Source organism: Balaenoptera acutorostrata, chromosome 16 (genome assembly GCF_949987535.1).
Source record: "Balaenoptera acutorostrata chromosome 16, mBalAcu1.1, whole genome shotgun sequence".
Taxonomy (NCBI): domain Eukaryota; kingdom Metazoa; phylum Chordata; class Mammalia; order Artiodactyla; family Balaenopteridae; genus Balaenoptera; species Balaenoptera acutorostrata.
This window is the reverse complement of record NC_080079.1, coordinates 63,308,059-63,326,684: the sequence shown is the minus strand read 5'-3', so window position 1 is coordinate 63,326,684 and position 18,626 is coordinate 63,308,059. Positions and strand designations below refer to the sequence as shown.

The 18,626-nt window shown below is 55.8% G+C and overlaps 2 protein-coding genes across 3 annotated transcripts in view; one reads left to right on the top strand and one right to left on the bottom strand.

Moving 5' to 3' along the window:
• CDH23 (cadherin related 23) overlaps positions 1–14,706 on the top strand; it is an 86,513-nt gene extending 71,807 nt beyond the window's left edge. Inside the window, exons 19-37 of the mRNA XM_028162962.2 lie at positions 561–730; positions 954–1,091; positions 2,083–2,202; positions 3,721–3,898; positions 4,063–4,274; positions 6,272–6,463; positions 6,656–6,769; positions 7,505–7,634; positions 7,736–7,987; positions 8,067–8,228; positions 9,548–9,804; positions 10,152–10,249; positions 10,669–10,789; positions 10,872–10,951; positions 11,097–11,137; positions 11,292–11,352; positions 11,853–11,982; positions 12,164–12,286; positions 13,634–14,706. Of these exons, the coding sequence (XP_028018763.2) occupies positions 561–730; positions 954–1,091; positions 2,083–2,202; positions 3,721–3,898; positions 4,063–4,274; positions 6,272–6,463; positions 6,656–6,769; positions 7,505–7,634; positions 7,736–7,987; positions 8,067–8,228; positions 9,548–9,804; positions 10,152–10,249; positions 10,669–10,789; positions 10,872–10,951; positions 11,097–11,137; positions 11,292–11,352; positions 11,853–11,982; positions 12,164–12,286; positions 13,634–13,960 (2,906 nt within the window). The 3' untranslated portion in view covers positions 13,961–14,706. The remainder of the gene's footprint in view (positions 1–560; positions 731–953; positions 1,092–2,082; positions 2,203–3,720; positions 3,899–4,062; positions 4,275–6,271; positions 6,464–6,655; positions 6,770–7,504; positions 7,635–7,735; positions 7,988–8,066; positions 8,229–9,547; positions 9,805–10,151; positions 10,250–10,668; positions 10,790–10,871; positions 10,952–11,096; positions 11,138–11,291; positions 11,353–11,852; positions 11,983–12,163; positions 12,287–13,633) is intronic.
• A 286-nt stretch (positions 14,707–14,992) lies between these two features.
• Positions 14,993–18,626, bottom strand: part of PSAP (prosaposin) — a 32,381-nt gene continuing 28,747 nt past the window's right edge. For both annotated transcript variants that reach the window (XM_007167720.2, XM_007167721.3), the window contains exons 10-14: positions 18,238–18,424; positions 17,995–18,152; positions 17,568–17,648; positions 17,162–17,269; positions 14,993–16,110 (exon numbers count right to left, since the gene is read on the bottom strand). In XM_007167720.2, coding sequence (XP_007167782.1) covers positions 16,075–16,110; positions 17,162–17,269; positions 17,568–17,648; positions 17,995–18,152; positions 18,238–18,424 — 570 coding nt within the window. In that variant the 3' untranslated portion in view covers positions 14,993–16,074. The remainder of the gene's footprint in view (positions 16,111–17,161; positions 17,270–17,567; positions 17,649–17,994; positions 18,153–18,237; positions 18,425–18,626) is intronic.

Sequence of the window (18,626 nt, the reverse complement as noted above, 5' to 3'; positions counted from 1 at the left end):
GGGAAATCAGCCAGAGGAGGGTTGGGGAACATGTGTCTGTGCCTGCTTAGCCTCCAAGAGGGACCATGGCTTGCTTCTCACCCTCCAGTTGGAGCCTCTCAGTGGGCTAGGCCAGATCCAGTATGGCTAACATTCTAGTCACTCCCAGATGCCCAAACCACAGGCAAGGACAGAGTGCCTAGCTCTAGGTAGGGATGGAAGCCCCTTTCGGTGTCTGCTGGAAACCTGGAATACTCCATCACCCTCTCTACCATCCAACCTCCACAGTTAGTATCACTTAGGAAGCCAGAAGGCCAAGAGGGAAGTGTCCCAGAGGAGGTCCTCAGCGTGTTAGTGTACATTCCTTTGACTTGTGAATAGCTTTCTCACCCCTCCAGTGAGGAGAACAGCTGGATGCCAGTTATTCTCGGCCCTCTGGCCTGGGCAGTGCTGCCTGGCCACCCTCCTCCTTCAAGGGACCATACTCATCCCTCAGAGCCCCAGATCCCTCTCTTCATACTTTAGAGAGCTTCCACGAGTGAGGGGTGGCCAAAATGGCAGTGGGTGTCTCTGTGTCTTAGGGAAGGTCATTGCCAATCGGACAGTGGACTATGAGGAAGTACACTGGCTCAACTTCACCGTGAGGGCCTCAGACAATGGGTCCCCGCCCCGGGCAGCTGAGATTCCTGTCTACCTGGAGATTGTGGACATCAATGACAACAACCCCATCTTTGACCAACTCTCCTACCAGGTGGGTGGCCCGGCCAACAAATTGGGTCTGGGACCTGCACCCATTCCTTGGCACCTTTGGGCATCTTCCACTCCCACCCTGCCAGCCTTTAAGTCCCGTGGGAATGACCACCCATGAGTAGCTTGATGCTCTGGGTTGTCTGCACCCGTGAGTTTCTCGGACAAGGGCAGAGACTCTAGGACTGACCGTGGCCCATGCTTTCTCCCTGCCCACTGGGCTCCAGGAAGCCATCTTTGAGGATGTTCCTGTGGGCACAGTCATCCTGACGGTCACTGCTACTGATGCCGACTCAGGCAACTTCGCCCTCATTGAGTACAGCCTTGTGGACGGCGAGGGCAAGTTTGCCATCAGCCCCACCACAGTGAGTGGGCAACGGAGGGCCTGGGTTTGGGGAGTGGGAAGTGGGAAGGGCCCAGGGTCACAGGCTGAGAAGCCACCAAAAGTGTTACAGTCATCGCCCTGTTTCTGGGTCCTGCCACCTGGACATCTATAGCCTCAGAGGTCTTTCAGCCAAGTTGGCAAGCCCTGTTCTCAGAGTCCCAGACATCCTGTAGACTGCGGTCTTTCTGTCCCAGGAGACATGGGAGGAAGTGGCCAGTCTTTTGGAACTAGCCCCTTGTGGGACAAAAACTGAGATATGTCTCCACCAGACCGGAAGACTTGATTCAAGTCCGTGCGACTGCTTTTTGAAACTGTCAAAAACTAGGAAGCTCTGCAGAAAGTGGGCACAGTATTTGAGCACCTACTGTATACATGGCCCTATCCTCAGTGCTGGGAGAGGGAAGAAGCGCCCATGGACACAGCCCCCATGCTCCCATGGGTCTCAGACTTGTGGGAATGCAGAAGCTCAAGAGAAAAGATGGGTGATGATTTTAAATGTCGGCAAATTGGTTCAAAGTTGCTCTTGCAGTACAGCGAGAGAGCCCTGTGGCCTGGGGGTGGCTGGCCAGGCAGGGCCTTCCCCAGCTGTGGGGCTGGAGCTGGACTTTCCCTCCCACCGCCTGCCCACATCCCCCTGCACTCTGCCCTTTCAGCAGGGTTTCTCTCCTTCCTCTTGGTGTGAACAATAAAACACACTCCTGGCCTGGCACTATGAACAGTGAATACTTATGCAGTACTACTTTGTACCTGGCCAGGTAGTGAGCTCCAGCCTGGGCCATTCATCCCATCTCCAGGTGAACTGGGGTAGTAAGGTCCAGAAGAGCCACTAGAATGAGAGCTCCACGGGGCAGGGTCTGTTGTCTCTTCAGTGCTGTATCTCCAGAGCCCAGAACAGTGACTGCACATAGCAGATGCTCTAATAAATATCTGTTGAATTGATGAAGGACCTGACTCCACCCTCCCTCTACTAGGGTGACATCTATGTTCTGTCCTCTCTGGACCGGGAGAAGAAGGCCCACTATATCCTGACTGCCTTGGCCAAAGATAACCCTGGGGATGTAGCCAGCAACCGTCGAGAAAATTCGGTGCAGGTGAGGGACCCTTGCGTGGAGCAGAGACGCTAAGGACTGCCACTGTGGAGGCAGTAGGCAAAGCCTTTAGAGAATGGCTGCTGCAGGGCAGGAGCAGAACCACTCTGGCCCCTCAAGAGGTGTGGTGGCAGGAAGGAGAGGCAAGAGCTTAGCTGGGGGTTCACGATGGCTGTGGCTTAGGGAGATGGGGACTCTGCACGAGAAACTTCTTGTGTCAAACCCCTGCTAAGGCAGCTAAACATAACTGGGCGTAACCCAAATAAAGGCTGGGGCTCCACATGGCCCAGTGTCTCCATGACGTCCCATTGAAAGAAACACAGTCCAGCAACCAAACATAATTATAAAGCACTTATCTTTATGTCTCTTAAAGAACATTCATGAGGGATCAAATTCACAACCCCATTTCCATTCCAGGTCTACTGTCCACACAGTTGCTCTGGGGAGGCCAGCATCCCACCTTTAGGCTCTGTCCCCATTTCCATCCAGAGTCCCACACCTCAAGACTTCGCTTTCTCTTTCTTCCTCCCCCTTCTTTCTGCCCTTTCCAGTCCTGTCTTTCTGTATTCAGTTCTTCCAATTCTCAACAATAACCTAACCATCCAAAGAAAAGTCTCCTGAAGGGTGGGGAGGTGAGAAGCCGGGTGGGCAAAGAAGAATTCTCTTTGGCAGGTAGGCAACAGGGCTGGGAGCACTCACACATACCTGCATTCTGTCCTGTCACATAGGCATGTGCTGTATTGGGAAAAGCACAGTGTTTGTAGTCAGAAGACTAAGGTTCCACTAGCTGAGTACACTGCATTTGTCATGTAACCTCTCTGAGCCTCGGTTGTCAAAGCTGCAGGGAGTGGAGGGCAGGGGCAGTGATGATGCCTTCCTCCCAGCCTGGTGGTGAGTCCAGGAGATGGGAGGTGGGAAAGCGCTTTGTGCACCGAAAGGGGTTCTTAAAATCATGGCTGTGAAGGGCTCTGTTACGGATGCAGTCAGGCAGGGCCACAGCAGCCAGGGAAAAAGGGCCTCCTGGTGTATCCATAGGACCTGCCCTGGGCTCTGGGGTCAGCAGACAGAGCCAAGTCCCAGGCCAGACACAAATCCCAGTCAAGAGGGGCCTTTGGGAGTGGAGGAATGACAGTCGAGCATTAAGGTCCAGAAATTAGAGTCAGATATATGGGGCCACTGTGGGAAGGAACAGAGGACAGAGTAGGAGATAGGTGGGGAGGAGTCCCTGCTTCAGGACCCAGACACAGATTACCTGTTAACCGCAGTACTAGTTGCTGAGCACTTACTCAGGCCAGGGACTGCGCATATACCATCACGGACAAGCCTCACAAGCCCCTGAGAGATAAAATCCTATTGTCCCCAATGTACACCTAAGGAAACTGAGGGTCAGGGGGTTAAATAAGTAGTTTGGGGTCAGACTAAACAGTGGGCACTGTCCACCGCGGCTTAATCCTGTGTGACCGGGTCACCTGAAGCAGCCCCCAATATGCTCCTGACCTTTGAGCTCAACCTCCCCTCCAGGTGGTAATCCAGGTGCTGGACATTAATGACTGTCGGCCACAGTTCTCCAAGCCCCAGTTCAGCACGAGCGTGTATGAGAATGAGCCAGCGGGCACCTCCGTCATCACCATGATGGCCACCGACCAGGATGAGGGCTCCAATGGGGAGCTGGCCTACTCCCTCGAGGGCCCGGGCGTGGGTACGTAGCCTGCTCCCCACCGATGATGCCTTAGGGGGTGGGAGGGGCAGGCTGCCTTACTGCAGCCCCAGGCCAGGCGGAAGAGGGGGAGGAGGGGGAGGAGGAGGGATGGGAAGGATGGCTTAGCCGGAGCCATGCCCTGCTCTCCTGCCCCCACCTGCCAGAGGCCTTCCACGTGGACATGGACTCGGGCCTGGTGACCACAAAGCGGCCACTGCAGTCCTACGAGAGGTTTAACCTGACCGTGGTGGCCACGGATGGCGGACAGCCCCCGCTCTGGGGCACCACCATGCTCCTGGTGGAGGTCATCGACGTCAACGACAACCGCCCCGTCTTCGTGCGCCCACCCAACGGCACCATCCTCCACATCAGAGAGGTACTGCTGTCCCCCGGGGCCTCCTGCTACCTACACCCCCTTCCAGGATTCAGCCCGCTTCTCCATCCTGCAGTCATCCTGCAGTCTGAGAGGGTAAAGGGGCCCCCACTGCGAAACCAGGGAAACTGAGGCCAGAGTAGGGAACGGGCCAGCTCAGTGCCACACAGGGCAGTACTGAAGTCGTTAGTAAGAAGGGCTGGGCCAGCAGAAGCTCTTGGATTCACATCAGATTCTATCGCTTACCAGCCAAATGACCTCGAGCAAGTGACTTCTCTGAGTCTGTTTTTTCATCTGCAAAGTGGGACTTATAATAGTAGATGCCCCATCTCTTGCTCCTAAATGTCTGCCAAGAAGGACAGTCTCCCCGCAAGTCACTTCCCCTATACTTGTCTCAAAATAAACACATAGCCCCTTCCGTCTGTCTGTTGTTCCTGCTGATACCAGTGTGGAGACAGCCTGGGACTTGAGGATGAGCATCAAAATAAGAAACAAGGGGAAGTGGCTGAGCTTCTGACTATCTCCAATTCTTCTTTCATGCCTTGCTCTCAATTGTCTTGTAAAGATGGGGAAGTACTCCTTTGACTCCTGCCCTTCCCCTCCTTCCTCTCAGCATCCAAGCCCAAAATGCTCCTTGGTAGAATACTTGGGGTGTCTCCCACTTGTTCTTTGCTCCCCAAACTTCAGCATGTCTCCACATCTCAGAATGTCAGTGTTAAGTCCTTGCTGTCACTCTATCTCCTCTTTGAGGTCCCACAAGAGAAATTTCTCCCAGGGCTGAGCTCTAGGAAACTCTATGCTTTTACCTTGTGATTTGCCCTTTCTGTGTCTACTGCAATGATGCAGTGGCCCTCTTTGCTTTGCCCACTAGGGAGCTCATAGTGGTCAGTCCACCGTGAAAGATGTTGCAGGGACTTAGCACACACGCCTTATCTCCCATCCCTCAGTTTCCATCTTCCTGCCAACCATTTTTTTCTTTACCCTGATTTTTTTTAACTTATTTACTCTTATTATTGTGTATACATTCTTGTAAGCTGCCTCAAATCTTTTTTTGTAGAGTGAGGCAGGGTATCAATTAACAATAATCTAGTTCTTTTGCATGCCAAAGCCCCCCTTTTACTTAGTTTTTTCCCTTCAAGGGGTCCCTATTTTGAAAGATTCATGTCTCCCAAACAACCAGCATTTGTTAAGTAATTATCTCTGTCATCCCACTTTCTGTCAATTAGATGTAACTGCCATTTGGAGTTTCTGATTGTCGTGATCAATGAGATAAACAGTGAAACCATGCTGAGCTGATAATTTTTGAACTAAAAGCAAAGAAACTTGTTTTTTTCTTGTGCCCTTGGCAGCCTTTTCATGGGTCAATGTCTGACGTAAATTGGGTTTTTTGATATCTCAGACTTAACTCAAAGAACTCGGGGGGCTGAGGCACAGAGAGGTGAAGTGACATGTCTAGGTCACATGGTGATTTAGTAACAGATTAGCATGCACATGTCCAGTCTCTAGCCACCATGTCATACCATGTCACCCTACCTGCATGCCCCCCATTTTCAGGTACCCCATTGGGTGGATGGTGTTGTTTGGGGATACCTAGAACTCCTGTGATTGGGGTAGCAGAGAGCAAGGCAGACCTGGAAACAGAGGGTGGCTGTGGCCTCAGCTTTGGGATTCCCCTTCTGTCTTCTAAACCTCAGCATGCAGTGGGATCGGAGGGATGGGATAGCCCCTGGAAGGGTGTCATCCTGAGAGAGTCTGCAGCATGGTGGATCCCAGGCTGGACTTTCAGTGGGCAGTGGCCTTAGCTGGGGGTGGGGTGAAGGGATGTTCTAGCAGGTGCTCAGACTCCGGGAGCATCCAGCCAAGCAGACAGGCGTTTCCTAAGGATGCTAGGTGGTGAGGACATTCTGATAGGTGAGGAGAAAGAACAAGAGCTCCATCGGGTCTGGGAGCTGGGATTCTCTCAAGATGCCCCAGGAGCCTCCCTCCCGTGCCCCCTGCAGGAGATCCCACTGCACTCCAACGTGTACGAGGTCTATGCCACAGACAAGGACGAGGGCCTCAATGGGGCCGTGCGCTACAGCTTCCTGAAGACAACAGGCAACCGGGACTGGGAGTACTTCACCATCGACCCAATCAGCGGGCTCATCCAGACCGCGCAGCGCCTGGACCGAGAGAAGCAGGCAGTGTACAGCGTAAGGGGGTGGGGCCTGGCACGAGGGGCGGGGCCCAGTGTGAGGGGCAGGGCCGAAGAAGAGACTTTGCTCTGGGCACAGGACCACCATGTCCCCACCTAGAATGTCTGTGAGGGTAGTGACCTGTCCTCTGGGGATGCCTGCCTGGGGCCCTTCGTCTCTTCCTCTGACGGCACTTCTCCACCCCCCCAGCTCATCCTGGTGGCCAGCGACTTGGGCCAGCCGGTGCCTTATGAGACTATGCAGCCGCTGCAGGTGGCCCTGGAGGACATCGATGACAACGAACCCCTCTTCGTGAGGCCTCCGGTGAGCTCACCCATCCCCCGCACTAGTCACACCCACACAGGGACTCACCTGCCTGCAAGCACACGTGTACACACTTTCCTGTGCCGTAGACACACGTGGTTACACGTGGAAACTGCACAGCACTTCACAGAACAAATATTTATTGAGCAGCTACTATGTCAAGGCACTATCCAGCAGTCAAAAAAGCAGACAAAAATGCCTGACTCGTGGAGCTGACATTCCCATGTTTGTATACGAGCTCACACAAGAAGCCTGAAAATCAGTTCTGCTTTAGTGAGCTGGGGCTGAACCTCTTCATGTGGACTCAGACTCTCTGACTTGGTGGTTTTTTCTTCTTGTGTGCACCTAGGATGTAATGTTCCCTGGAGACTGTGTGTGTGTGTGTGTGTGTGTGTGTGAGAGAGAGAGAGAGAGAGACAGAGACAGAGAGAGCACGCTCAAGCTCATGCCCTCCTCATTCAAACATCCATCTAAGTGCTGGGAGACTTCAGAGAATGTGCCAAGCCCAGCCCTGCCCTCATGGCGGATGTCACGGGTGACACTCCCTGAGGGCAGAGCTGGAGTGTCTCCGGCCCAGCCCTTGCTCCCTTGAGGTTACAGCAATTTCTCTCACCCCACAAGGCCTGGGCAAAAAACTCCCTCAGCACCCACAAAAACACTGCCTAGGGCCCTCTGGCAGGAGCCAGAAGCTCAGGCCTTCCCTTGGCCTCCCATGACCTCCCTCTCCCCCTGCAGAAAGGCAGCCCCCAGTACCAGTTGATGACAGTGCCCGAGCACTCACCACCTGGCACCCTCGTGGGCAACGTGACAGGCGCTGTGGACGCAGACGAGGGCCCCAACGCCATCGTGTACTACTTCATCGCAGGTGAGGCCTGATGGGGCTAGTGCCTACCTACCCTGGGGCTGGAGATGACCCAAATATGCCCCCGCCCTGCCCCTCACGCTGTGCCATGGTCCCCCCCTCAGCCGACGACGAAGAGAAGAACTTCCAGCTGCAGCCCGACGGGCGTCTGCTGGTGCTGCGGGACCTGGACCGGGAGCGCGAAGCTGTCTTCTCCTTCATCGTCAAGGCCTCGAGCAATCGCAGCTGGACACCTCCCCGTGGGCGCTCCCCAGCCCTGGACCTGGTCACTGACCTCACCCTGCAGGAAGTGCGTGTCGTGCTGGAGGACATCAACGACCAGCCACCACGCTTCACCAAGGCTGAGTACACTGCAGGTGCAGGGACCAGAGCCTGGGCCTGGGGTGTGGGATGGCCTCTGCTCTGCCGCTTACACCCGCCTGCCCATTCCTGCAGGAGTGGCCACCGACGCTAAAGTGGGCTCAGAGTTGATCCAGGTGCTGGCCCTGGATGCAGATATTGGCAACAACAGCCTCGTCTTCTACAGCATCCTGGCCATCCACTACTTCCGGGCCCTTGCCAATGACTCTGAGGATGTGGGCCATGTCTTCACGATGGGTAGGGGCTCCAGCCACTTCATGGACTATCGTCTGGAGGAGATATGGTCTGTAGGGTTACCCCAGGGTATAGGTAACTGGCCAGCCAACCAGCCGTGTCAGTCCTTCCATTCACCCACCCACCCATCCATCCATCCTTCAGCCAGCCAGCCATTATCTGTTAATCCTTTCATTCATCCACCTATCTTTTGATCTGTCCTCTAATCCACCTATCCATCTCTACATCTACCCAACCACTTTCTTCTCTTCTTTCTTCTTCCCGTCTCCTCATCCATCCATCCACCCACCCACCCACTGAACAATCCATCAATCCACCCACCCATTCATCTATCTGTCCACCCATCCATCCATCCTCTCATTCATCCATCTGCCCACCCATCTACCCATTTGTCCATCCATCCATCCATCCATCCTCCCATTCTCCTTTCCATATATCCACCTATCTTTCCATTTGTGCACCTCAGCCTCGCCTGCATCAGGCATTGTGCTAGGTAGGCACTGGGGAGCCAGAATTTTCCCCAAGTGTACAAAGCACACTTGTATGTAAAAGTATGCATGTTTGCTTGTGAATTTGCCTGTGTGGATAGCTGAACATCTCTTTGTTAGGTTCTAGAACGTGTCCCAGTGGGTGTCACATTACCACACCTCCAGCTCCAGCCCCTTCCCTGCTCTTCTCTGCCCACAGCAATCAATCCAGCCTCCTTGGCCTGGCTTTCAAGGCTCACCAGGTCTTCTTCCTAATCCCTCTTTCTGGTTTCACAGCCCCTTACTACCCTTAAGGGCACTGCGCCCACCCAGGCTGAACTGCTCACCATCCCTTCAGCCTGCTCCACACCATCCTCCCCCGGCCTTCACCTCCTGGAATACCACCCTGACCTTCAACTCTGCCTTCAGATATGCTCCCGCTAACCACCCTTTGAAGTCTAGTTCATGTGTTGCCACCTCCAGTCACACAACCAGACACCATCCCTTTGTCCTCTGAGTTCCCACTGCTATCTTAATAAGCATAGAGAGGCTTGCTAAAGGTCACAAAGCTAGAAAGTGGCAGATTTTGAACCCAGGTCTACTGTCTTTTAAGAGAAGACTATGCTGTACCACTGCTGGTCATCTCTCAGCTGTGGTTGTGGAATTACGAAGCACATGTGTATGTGTAAGAGACAGAGAGATGATACTGAGGGAACTCAGAAGTGTTCTATAGCATCCCAGCATGGGACAGCAGAGTCCCAAACTTGTCCAAGTTGTGTTTTATTATGCAGCATGTTTAAATAAAAACTTAGAATTCTCCAGAAAAAGTTCACCACCCCTGGGCTTTCCCTACAGGGAGTGTGGACGGCATCCTGCGCACCTTCGATCTCTTCATGGCCTACAGCCCTGGCTACTTTGTAGTGGACATTGTGGCCCGGGACCTGGCAGGTCACAATGACACAGCCATCATTGGCATCTACATCCTGAGGGATGACCAGCGGGTCAAGATCGTCATTAATGAGATCCCCGACCGCGTGCGTGGCTTCGAGGAGGAGTTCATCCGCCTGCTCTCCAACATCACCGGTGCCATCGTCAACACTGATGACGTGCAGGTACCCCATGAACCCACCCTGGGTCTAGGGGCAGTGGAGGGAGAAGGGGGACCAGGCCGCAGGGACAGGGCATTGCAGAGAGGTCAGGGGTATGAAAGGGATCAGTCATTTCCTAGATGCATGGCCTTGGGCAAGTCCTTCCGAGTCTCTGGGTCTCAGTTTCCTCATCTGTAAAATGGGAGCTAATAGTAGTGCCTGGTTCAGTGACTGGCATCGAGCTTGGTCCCTGGTGAGCATTCAGTAGTGATGGGTTTACTGGCAGGGTAGGGCAGGAGAGGCTGCTAGAAGAGGCGCCCATCCTATCCCTTGCTCCTGCCGCACACCCCATGATGCCCCTTCTTGCCTAGTTCCACGTGGACAAGAAGGGTCGGGTGAACTTCGCACAGACAGAGCTGCTTATCCACGTGGTGAACCGCGAAACCAACCGTATCCTGGACGTGGACCGGTGGGTGGGCGTCTGTGCTCAGCCTGTCTTTCGGTCTGCCTCACTGCCCTGGAAGTCAGAGAGGGGACCCACTAAGGAGGCACGGATAACGCCATCAGGCCTGCTGTATGGGGGCTCTACCCCAGACGTGGGCAGGGCAGGTAGAGAGAACACAGTCTGGGTGTATGAGCAGAGCTCCACCCCCCTGAGCCTTACTCTCCCCATGTGTGAAATGGGAGTATTACAGCAATTGTGAGCATCAGACAGGAGCTTGTGTGAAGGGATGGTAAACCCTGTAAGATACAAAGCTATCCGAGCTGGGTGGGCCTTAATCTTGCAAGGCTTCGTCGGGGGTGAATGTGGGGGCAGGCTGGCCTGAGTAGGACGGGCTCTTGCGGAACGGCGGAGGATGGGAGCTGAGGCCCCTGCCCCTCGCCCAGGGTGATCCAGATGATCGATGAAAACAAGGAGCAGCTGAGGAATCTATTCCGGAACTACAACGTCCTAGACGTGCAGCCCGCCATCTCTGTCCGGCTGCCCGATGACATGTCCGCCCTGCAGGTACCCCTGGTGACACCACCCCCACCATCCCCTTGTTGCCCTGGGTGCTCTCAGCCACTCATCCCTGGCCCTGCTGCCCTAGATGGCGATCATCGTCCTGGCCATTCTCCTCTTCCTGGCTGCCATGCTCTTCATCCTCATGAACTGGTACTACAGGACCGTGTGAGTGACCCCTACGTGCCCTGCCTTTTGAGATAGGCTGACCAGCCCCGCTGCTGGGACAGTCACGGAGGCAGGCAGGGCCATCAGGCCCTGAGACGCCAGCCCAGCCGCAGCCTCCTTCACCGGCCCCTCTGCTTCTTTCCAGACACAAGAGGAAGCTCAAAGCCATCGTGGCTGGCTCGGCAGGTCAGAGGGCTGTGATGGGTGGGGAGGTGGGAGGGCACGAGGGGCCCCTGAGGGCCTAGGGTGACAGCCCAGGCCCCATAGGGCTGGCTAAGGCCCAGCTCCCCAGCCCCAGCAGGGTCTACCCTCCCCTCACGCCCCAACCCTTCTCCTGCAGGGAATCGCGGCTTCGTCGACATCATGGACATGCCCAACACCAACAAGTATTCCTTTGACGGGTGAGTGAGAAGTGGTGTCCCTGAACCCTGCCGGGTGCACTTTGGGGAGACCCACCCAGGACCCAGCTGCAGTGGAGAAGTCCCCGCTGCCTCTCAAGCACTGAGGGCATCATGGACTGGCTGAAACCTGGGGTGTGGGCGCCCCCTGCTGGGCTGGGTACCCCTCTCTCTCCACCGAGTTGGGCTCCCCACCCTGACTGGGTCCCAAGTTCCAGGGGGCGTAGGCTTTGGGCATCGGATACAGGGCGAGGCCTCTGCACCAAAGCTGATCCAGATGGACACATTGTCCTGGTTCTAGCAGGATCCTGAGGCGGGAGGACGCACCCACGGGTACCACAGGCAAGGTCCCTACTTCTCAAGGCCCTGAAGCCCCAGTCCTGTGAAAAGCACAACTACGGCCCAGGAAACGGCGGGGGGTGGTTAGGGGCGAGCTTCAAGGGCATCTGTCCACTCGAGCCTGCCTTCCTCACCCTCCCGTCAACCCCACTCCCCACCTGCAGGGCCAACCCCGTGTGGCTGGATCCTTTCTGCCGGAACCTGGAGCTGGCTGCCCAGGCAGAGCACGAGGATGACCTGCCGGAGAACCTGAGTGAGATCGCCGACCTGTGGAGCAGCCCTACCCGCACCCATGTGAGCCCAGGCCTGGGCCGGGGCAGGGATGGGGTGTGGACAGTCGGGAGGGACAGGGTGGAGGTAGCGTACGGTCTTTGCCATCGCTGGCCAAGGAGCTGGGTGGCTGGGGGGAACCGGTCCACTGCCCTGCACGCGCGCCGTCTACCTCAGCTCCAGCTAACACACCCCCTCTCCCCAGGGAACTTTTGGGCGTGAACCAGCAGCAGTCAAGCCTGATGATGACCGGTACCTGCGGGCGGCCATCCAGGAGTATGACAACATTGCCAAGCTGGGCCAGATCATCCGGGAGGGGCCCATCAAGGTGAGCCCTCCTTGCAGCTCCTGCACCCAGACCCCTGGCTGAGCTCGGACTTACTCCAGAGGATGCAGGGAGGGGGTAGGATCCTGAGAAACAGCTTTCTCCACCTCTGGGGACTCAGCTAGACCTGCCCTCCACGGGGGCAAGAACACCAAGGCAGAGAGGGGCCAGGGCCCCTGGCTGATAAGGAGCCGCTTCAGCCTGCAGTGTCCCGGAGGCCGGGACTCTGAGATACAAGCCCACGTGGGTTCTGGCTGGCCGCTGTCACCAGGCTCTGCTCTCAGTCCTCTACCCTAGGATCAGACGCCTGTACATCCTACACTCCCCGAGTGCCTTCCATCACCCCCACCCGAGTTATGGGAGTGAGTGATGGGCGGGGCAGGCAGGGGAGGGCCTTGGTTGGGGGTTAACCCTTTCCCTCCCCCAGGGCTCGCTGCTGAAGGTGGTCCTGGAGGATTACCTGCGGCTCAAAAAGCTCTTTGCACAGCGGATGGTGCAAAAAGCCTCCTCCTGCCACTCCTCCATCTCCGAGGTAGCGGGTGGGCCGGGAGCTGTGTGCTGTGCCCCAGCCCTGGGGGTGCTGTCTCTCTCTCTCGTTCATCCTCCTCGGAGTCTCGAGATCAGCAGCTAGGGCCCAAGACTGCACTGGGCGGGGGTTCAGAGAGTCAGACAGCGGGCTCTGCTTCTGCTATCTGGCCTCCACAGCGGGCTTCCCCAGGGGTGGGTGGGTGTTGAGGCAGTGTTTCTTAGATTTGACGAGCCCCAAGAAGATACCTTTGAGAGGTGATGTCATTTTAAGAAAGTGGCTGTAGGGTCAAATAGATATACATATTTATTTGCCTGCAGTGATATGTCAACACTTTAGAAAGCCAGACTTTATCTAAAAACCCAGATTTGGCCAGCTGAACAGCTCCACACAGGACAAAAGCGCCATTTGTGAGTCTCTGCTCTACCTTACTAATCCCCTCCAGCTTCAACTGTGGACACTTTCCAGCTGGCCACAGTTAGGAGCTGATCCTGCTTAAGGCCAACGTGGTAACAAATCCAGATTCCACAACTGCAGTCACAGGGTCTTTATAGATCAAAGTGAATACAGGAGATATGAAAGATTCTCATAGGAAGCCCGTGCTCTGGAGAACGCATCTGTAGCACCAGAAGTATCCATGGCTCCCCTTTGTACCCAGTTTGAGAAACACTGTCACAGGCCACACAGGGCTGCTGCGGCACGAGCTCAGGGTTCCTCGTGTGCAGCAGGGAGGCAACAGGCCCATAGCAGGTGGGACTCGGGGCCATCCACCTGCTCAGGGCCTGGCCCTGCCCTGAACACGGGGGGGTCCCGGCCTCTTGCAGCTGATCCAGACTGAGCTGGAAGAGGAGCCAGGGGAGTGCAGCCCCGGCCAGGGCAGCCTGCACTTCTGCCACAAGCCGCCTACGGAGCTCAAAGGGCCAGACGGGATCCACGTGATGCATGGCAGCACGGGCACACTGCTGGCCACCGACCTCAATAGCCTGCCCGAAGATGACCAGAAGGGCCTGGGCCGCTCACTGGAGACGCTGACCACCGCCGAGGCCAGCGCCTTCGAGCGCAACGCCCGCACCGAGTCCGCCAAATCCACGCCCCTGCACAAGCTTCGCGACGTGATCATGGAGAGCCCCCTGGAGATCACAGAGCTATGACTAGATGGGGGGAGCCCGACGGGTATGAGCAGCCCAACCCCACCCCTCCCGGGGCAAAAGCAGGGGCAGGACCTCCGGGCGGGGGGAGGGGCCCTCCCCAGGCAGCTCTGGGCGTGCAGCCTTGGGTTGGCCCAGCAGCAGGGCCCACGTCAGCTGCTCAGATTCCGCTTTTGCCAGACGCTCATTCGGCATCTGATCTCTACCTTCATAAAATTTGTTATTTTTTTAAGAAAACCAAACAGAAATGGTGAGTATCTAAGAACGAGGTAAGGAGGGTCACCGAGAGCCCAGGAGTCTGAGGATCATCTCAGCCCAGGCTGAGCTGAAAGAGGCCAAGCCGGCCCTCTTCCCCTCCCACCCCACCTCACGGCACAGGAGTCCAGCACCGGGGAGGGAGCCCAGAGCAGGCATACCCTGCCTGGCCTTGACTCTCTGACTCCAGTTCAAGTCCCAGTGCGTTTCTGCCACATCCCTGGCCAGACATCCAGGTGGGGGCAGTGAGTAATCCCTGCTTCCCCACACAGACGTGGTCAATGTCAGCCAACGGCATTCTCTCCATTTCACTGGCTTTCCAAACGTGCCGGGCTCATAAAACAACTGATGTTCCCTTGGGTTTTGAATATAGCGTGTTCGTGTGTATTCCTTTTTTAAATTAAGTTATTCCCTCCATATTCTCCCCTTGGTTTTGTTCAACTGATACGCACTGAACGTTTCTGGAATGGTCTGAATTTAAAAAAAAAAAAAAAGCAAGTCACAAGGAACCGGCAAGTCACTCTGGCTCTGGTAAACTACCCGTGGGGCTGGGCTGGGGGGTTGGGGGATAAGTACAGGGCAGCTCTGGACCCACCTTTGGGGGCACTCCCCTGACCACTTGCCCACTGCTGGCCCCAGGTCTGTCAGGGAGGACCAGATGGCATTTTCTTTCTCTGGCCAAACGGGGCCATAGGACTGCTGGGCACTTACAGGTTCACGGCCTCGGAGCTCATCAGCAGCCAAACTCTTCTGGCTGAGGTGTCACAGAAACATTCGGCCTCTGGTTGACAGACTTTATTGTTAAATCACAGAAATTTTAGTGCAAAACAAACAAAAAAATCGGTAAGTAAGTTCATTTAATAGCAACTGCACATCTTGCTGTCTGTCTGTCTCCTGGCAACTGGAAGTGGAGGAGAAGATGCAGCCAAACGGGAGAGAAGGCAGGGCGACGGCTGAGGCCCCAGGCCAGCAGCCCCTCTACCTGGAAGCCAAGCCAGAGGCTTAGGAGCTTGTCATCCACATTTATTTGCAGGTCAAAAAGACCATCTGCAAGAAGGGGGGAAGGGGGCTGTACTGCCCAGAGCAACGGGGGCGCTGGGCAGCAGGGTGGACACAAGAGCAGGCATGACGCAGTCACCACTGTCCACACACACAAAAGCAGGCCCCCAGGACCTCCACAAAGAGCTAGCAGGTTACATTCAGGCAGATTTTTTCCCCTCCCACCCCAAACCACAGAACTCCAAACAAACAAACAGGGCATCAACCAGGAAAGACAGGAAACCCAAATCAAAGGCTGACCCAAGGGTAGCGAGCCCGGCCTCACCAGGTCTCTTGAGCAGCTACTTCCAGCAGCTCTATTACAGTGAGAACCACGTTGTTTGTTTGTTTAAAAAGCCTAGTAATTATTCTGAGCCTCTCATCTTTCATATAAAAACTGCCTTTGTCTGTCTGGCAGTCAGCAGGCCCACGAAGAGGGAAGGTCCCTCCTTAGAGCAGGCCTCCAGAGGCCTCAGCACCCAAGGCCTATCCAGGAGGACGGACAACCTCAGTCAAGAGGCTCTGGCTCATGCCCACAGCCCGAGCCCCCTCTCCTCCTCCGGGTAACCACTATGCAGGGACAGACTCAAAAGACCTCCAGTGTACGGTATGTCGGCATCCATCTAGCAGAGAGGAAAGGGACACTGAAGCAGCTACGCCAGCGGCATGCTGACAGCAATGCTAAGATGAGGGCGAGAAGAAAGGGACTGAGGGAGAGGGGTCCTATTATTTTTATAACAACAAAGCCAACAGATCTGTGTTCGTTCCCCCAGACACACAAGCAGGAAAAGATGCTGCAGTTTCTCTAAGACGGACCGTGCCTTCTAGTTCCACACGTGACGCTTGCAATGCTCGACAGCCTGACAGGAGAGAGGAAACAGTTTAGTCTGCAGGTGACAAACCCTATCCCTGGCCCATTAGCGCATCAGCCGGCACCCAAAAATGGGACCCGCTATCCTGTCCCAGATCAGCCGGGATGGCGCCAGATGCTAAAGACCCGGGACAGCATCTCATTTAAACTCGGGGATAGTAGGTGGCTATGAGTTTCGGGGACTCATAAGGCAGGAGTCCAGAGCAGTGGATGAACAGCACCCCTACAGGTAGGACCCAGGACCCCCTTCCTCTGGTTACACACCTGAGCCCCTCCATCGAGGCCCCCAAGGCAGAACTCCTCACCCAAGAGTCAGAGGTATACACCAGCTCAGGCCAGCTCAGAAACGGGCCCGGGTACCCAGGAGGGCGACAGAAATCCACTCCACCACTGACCGTGCTACAGGGTGAGGGTGCTGGGGCAAGGGGCTCGGCAGGGTGGGCCTCCCCATCCTCCCTGCAGCGGCCCTGACGCCGGCTTACTGGTCATGAAGAACCCCCACGAGGAAGCAGAAGTTGCACAAAAAGGAACATTAAGTAACAGAGGCTGAGCCGAAACATCCCCACCCAGGAACGCAGCATGGGTCACCCAGCAGTAGCTGCCCAGCCAGGAGCCAACTCCCAGGCCGTTCAAGAAGAGCTCCGCTGGGCCCTGGGTGAAGATTCAGGCCGGGCGCCAGCCGGGGCAAGAGTGACCCAAGAGGCATGAGACCTTGTGCAAGAATCCGATGGGCTTTGTGCAATCCCTCGGGTGACCTCATGCAAATCTGACCCTGTCACCAGGGGACTGAAGGCAAAAGCAAGAAAGTGGAAGCAAAGAACACTGAAGAACATCCACTGCCACTGCTCCCTCCTCAAAGACAAGAATGCAGTGAGCCCGGCTTTTGCTGGTGGCCGTAAGTAAGCCTAACTGCCCCTCTGGGCCTCAGTCTTCCCCAAAGACAGGGTACAGCTGACTGCCCAGGAGCCTGTTGGAGCAGATTCTCCCTCGAGCTGCCTGCCTGGCGGGGGGACCTGGGCAGCAGTTACTGAGCTACTCACGTTGCACAGGGCTGCCGACTCCATGTTCTGGCACCAGTAGCTCGGGCCCCAGACACACTTCTCAGTTCCCAAAAGAGGCTTACGGGCTGAGGGACAGGCTCCAATTTTCTATAAGGTCAAAAGAAAGAAGGCGGAAGAATTAGATCTTCTTTTCAGCTAATCCTTTTCAAAACTGAGATGATTATCAGCTTCTAGAAGCAGTTAGAATCAGAGCTCTAATAAGCACTTTCCAGAAAAGGCAGGGTTGCTGAGTAAAGTGGTGGGGCCTGGACGCCTGGCTCTCCCACACACCACCCCAGACTCTGACCCTGGCCCCGAATCTCAGAGGAACCCTTCCAGGGTCCATGCAGCACCTCCCTCCCAGGTCACACCGCTCAGGAACCCATACCGGCCCAACGCCACTTACCAGGCACACAAAGAAAGGGTCCATCACGTCCACCAGGATTTCTATCAGCACGGGCTCGTACTCCGTCACAAACTGATCACACTGTTAGGGAAACAGCAATGTGGGTCTAGGGGGGCCAAGCAGAGTGCAGGACGCTGGCCATGCTCTTCTACCAGAATTCCTGGCCTTCCCAGCCCAGTGGGCCCAGGGCCTCCCTGCCTGCCCAGGTGACACACCTACCCACACCTGCTCATGTTCTTTTCCCCCTAGTGGCTCCACTTGAGCCAACAGAGCACCTTTAAGAAAATCTGAGTGGACTCCATGCCAGAGGCAGAAATGGCTGCTTCTCCCTCAAAACTTCAACCAGCAGTACACTCAGTGAGCTACCCAGCTCCTGCATGTCCCAAGCAGGTTCTGACATTCTGGCCGAAAGCAGCCCACAGCATACCTGCTTCTGGTACGGGTCAGGCAATAAGCTGCAGCCTTTCTCGAAGGCAGCAAGGATCTCCTCCTTTGTGCTGTTTTTCTCCAGGCTGCGGTCCAAATAGCCCACCAGCTTCTTGCACACCTCACAGAAGCCACCGTCCTTCCGCGGCATCACGTGTGCTACGCAAGAGAGCACAGGCTCAGTGCTGGCAAGGCCCTCCCTAAGCCAAGAGGGGCCGGCCAGCCTCCCACGCACTGGGCTCACCGGTCAGTGCAGGCAGCCCCCGGCTGGAGCAGAGATGCAGCATGCTGCACACCAGCTCAGGGCTCGCCTCCTGCAGGAGGATCGACAGGATGGCGCTGCCGTAAGTGTCCACCACCTCCTGGCACTCCTGGGATAAGGACGTGGGCAGCTTCGAGCACACGCTGTCCAAAGCATGAATTATTTCTTCCTGAAACACAAGAACAGAGGCTCATGTGAGAAGATGGGAGGCTGCATGGGGTGGGAGAGACTCTGAAAATGCTGATGTGACCAGGGAGCCGACCAACAGCAAGGTGCCGTTTTCTCCCCCAAAGGCTAGACCTACAGAGCAGGGCAAAGAGGCTGCCTCCGGCCCCAGCCCCGAGGGATCCGCTGCTGGGAGGTGGTGGTTC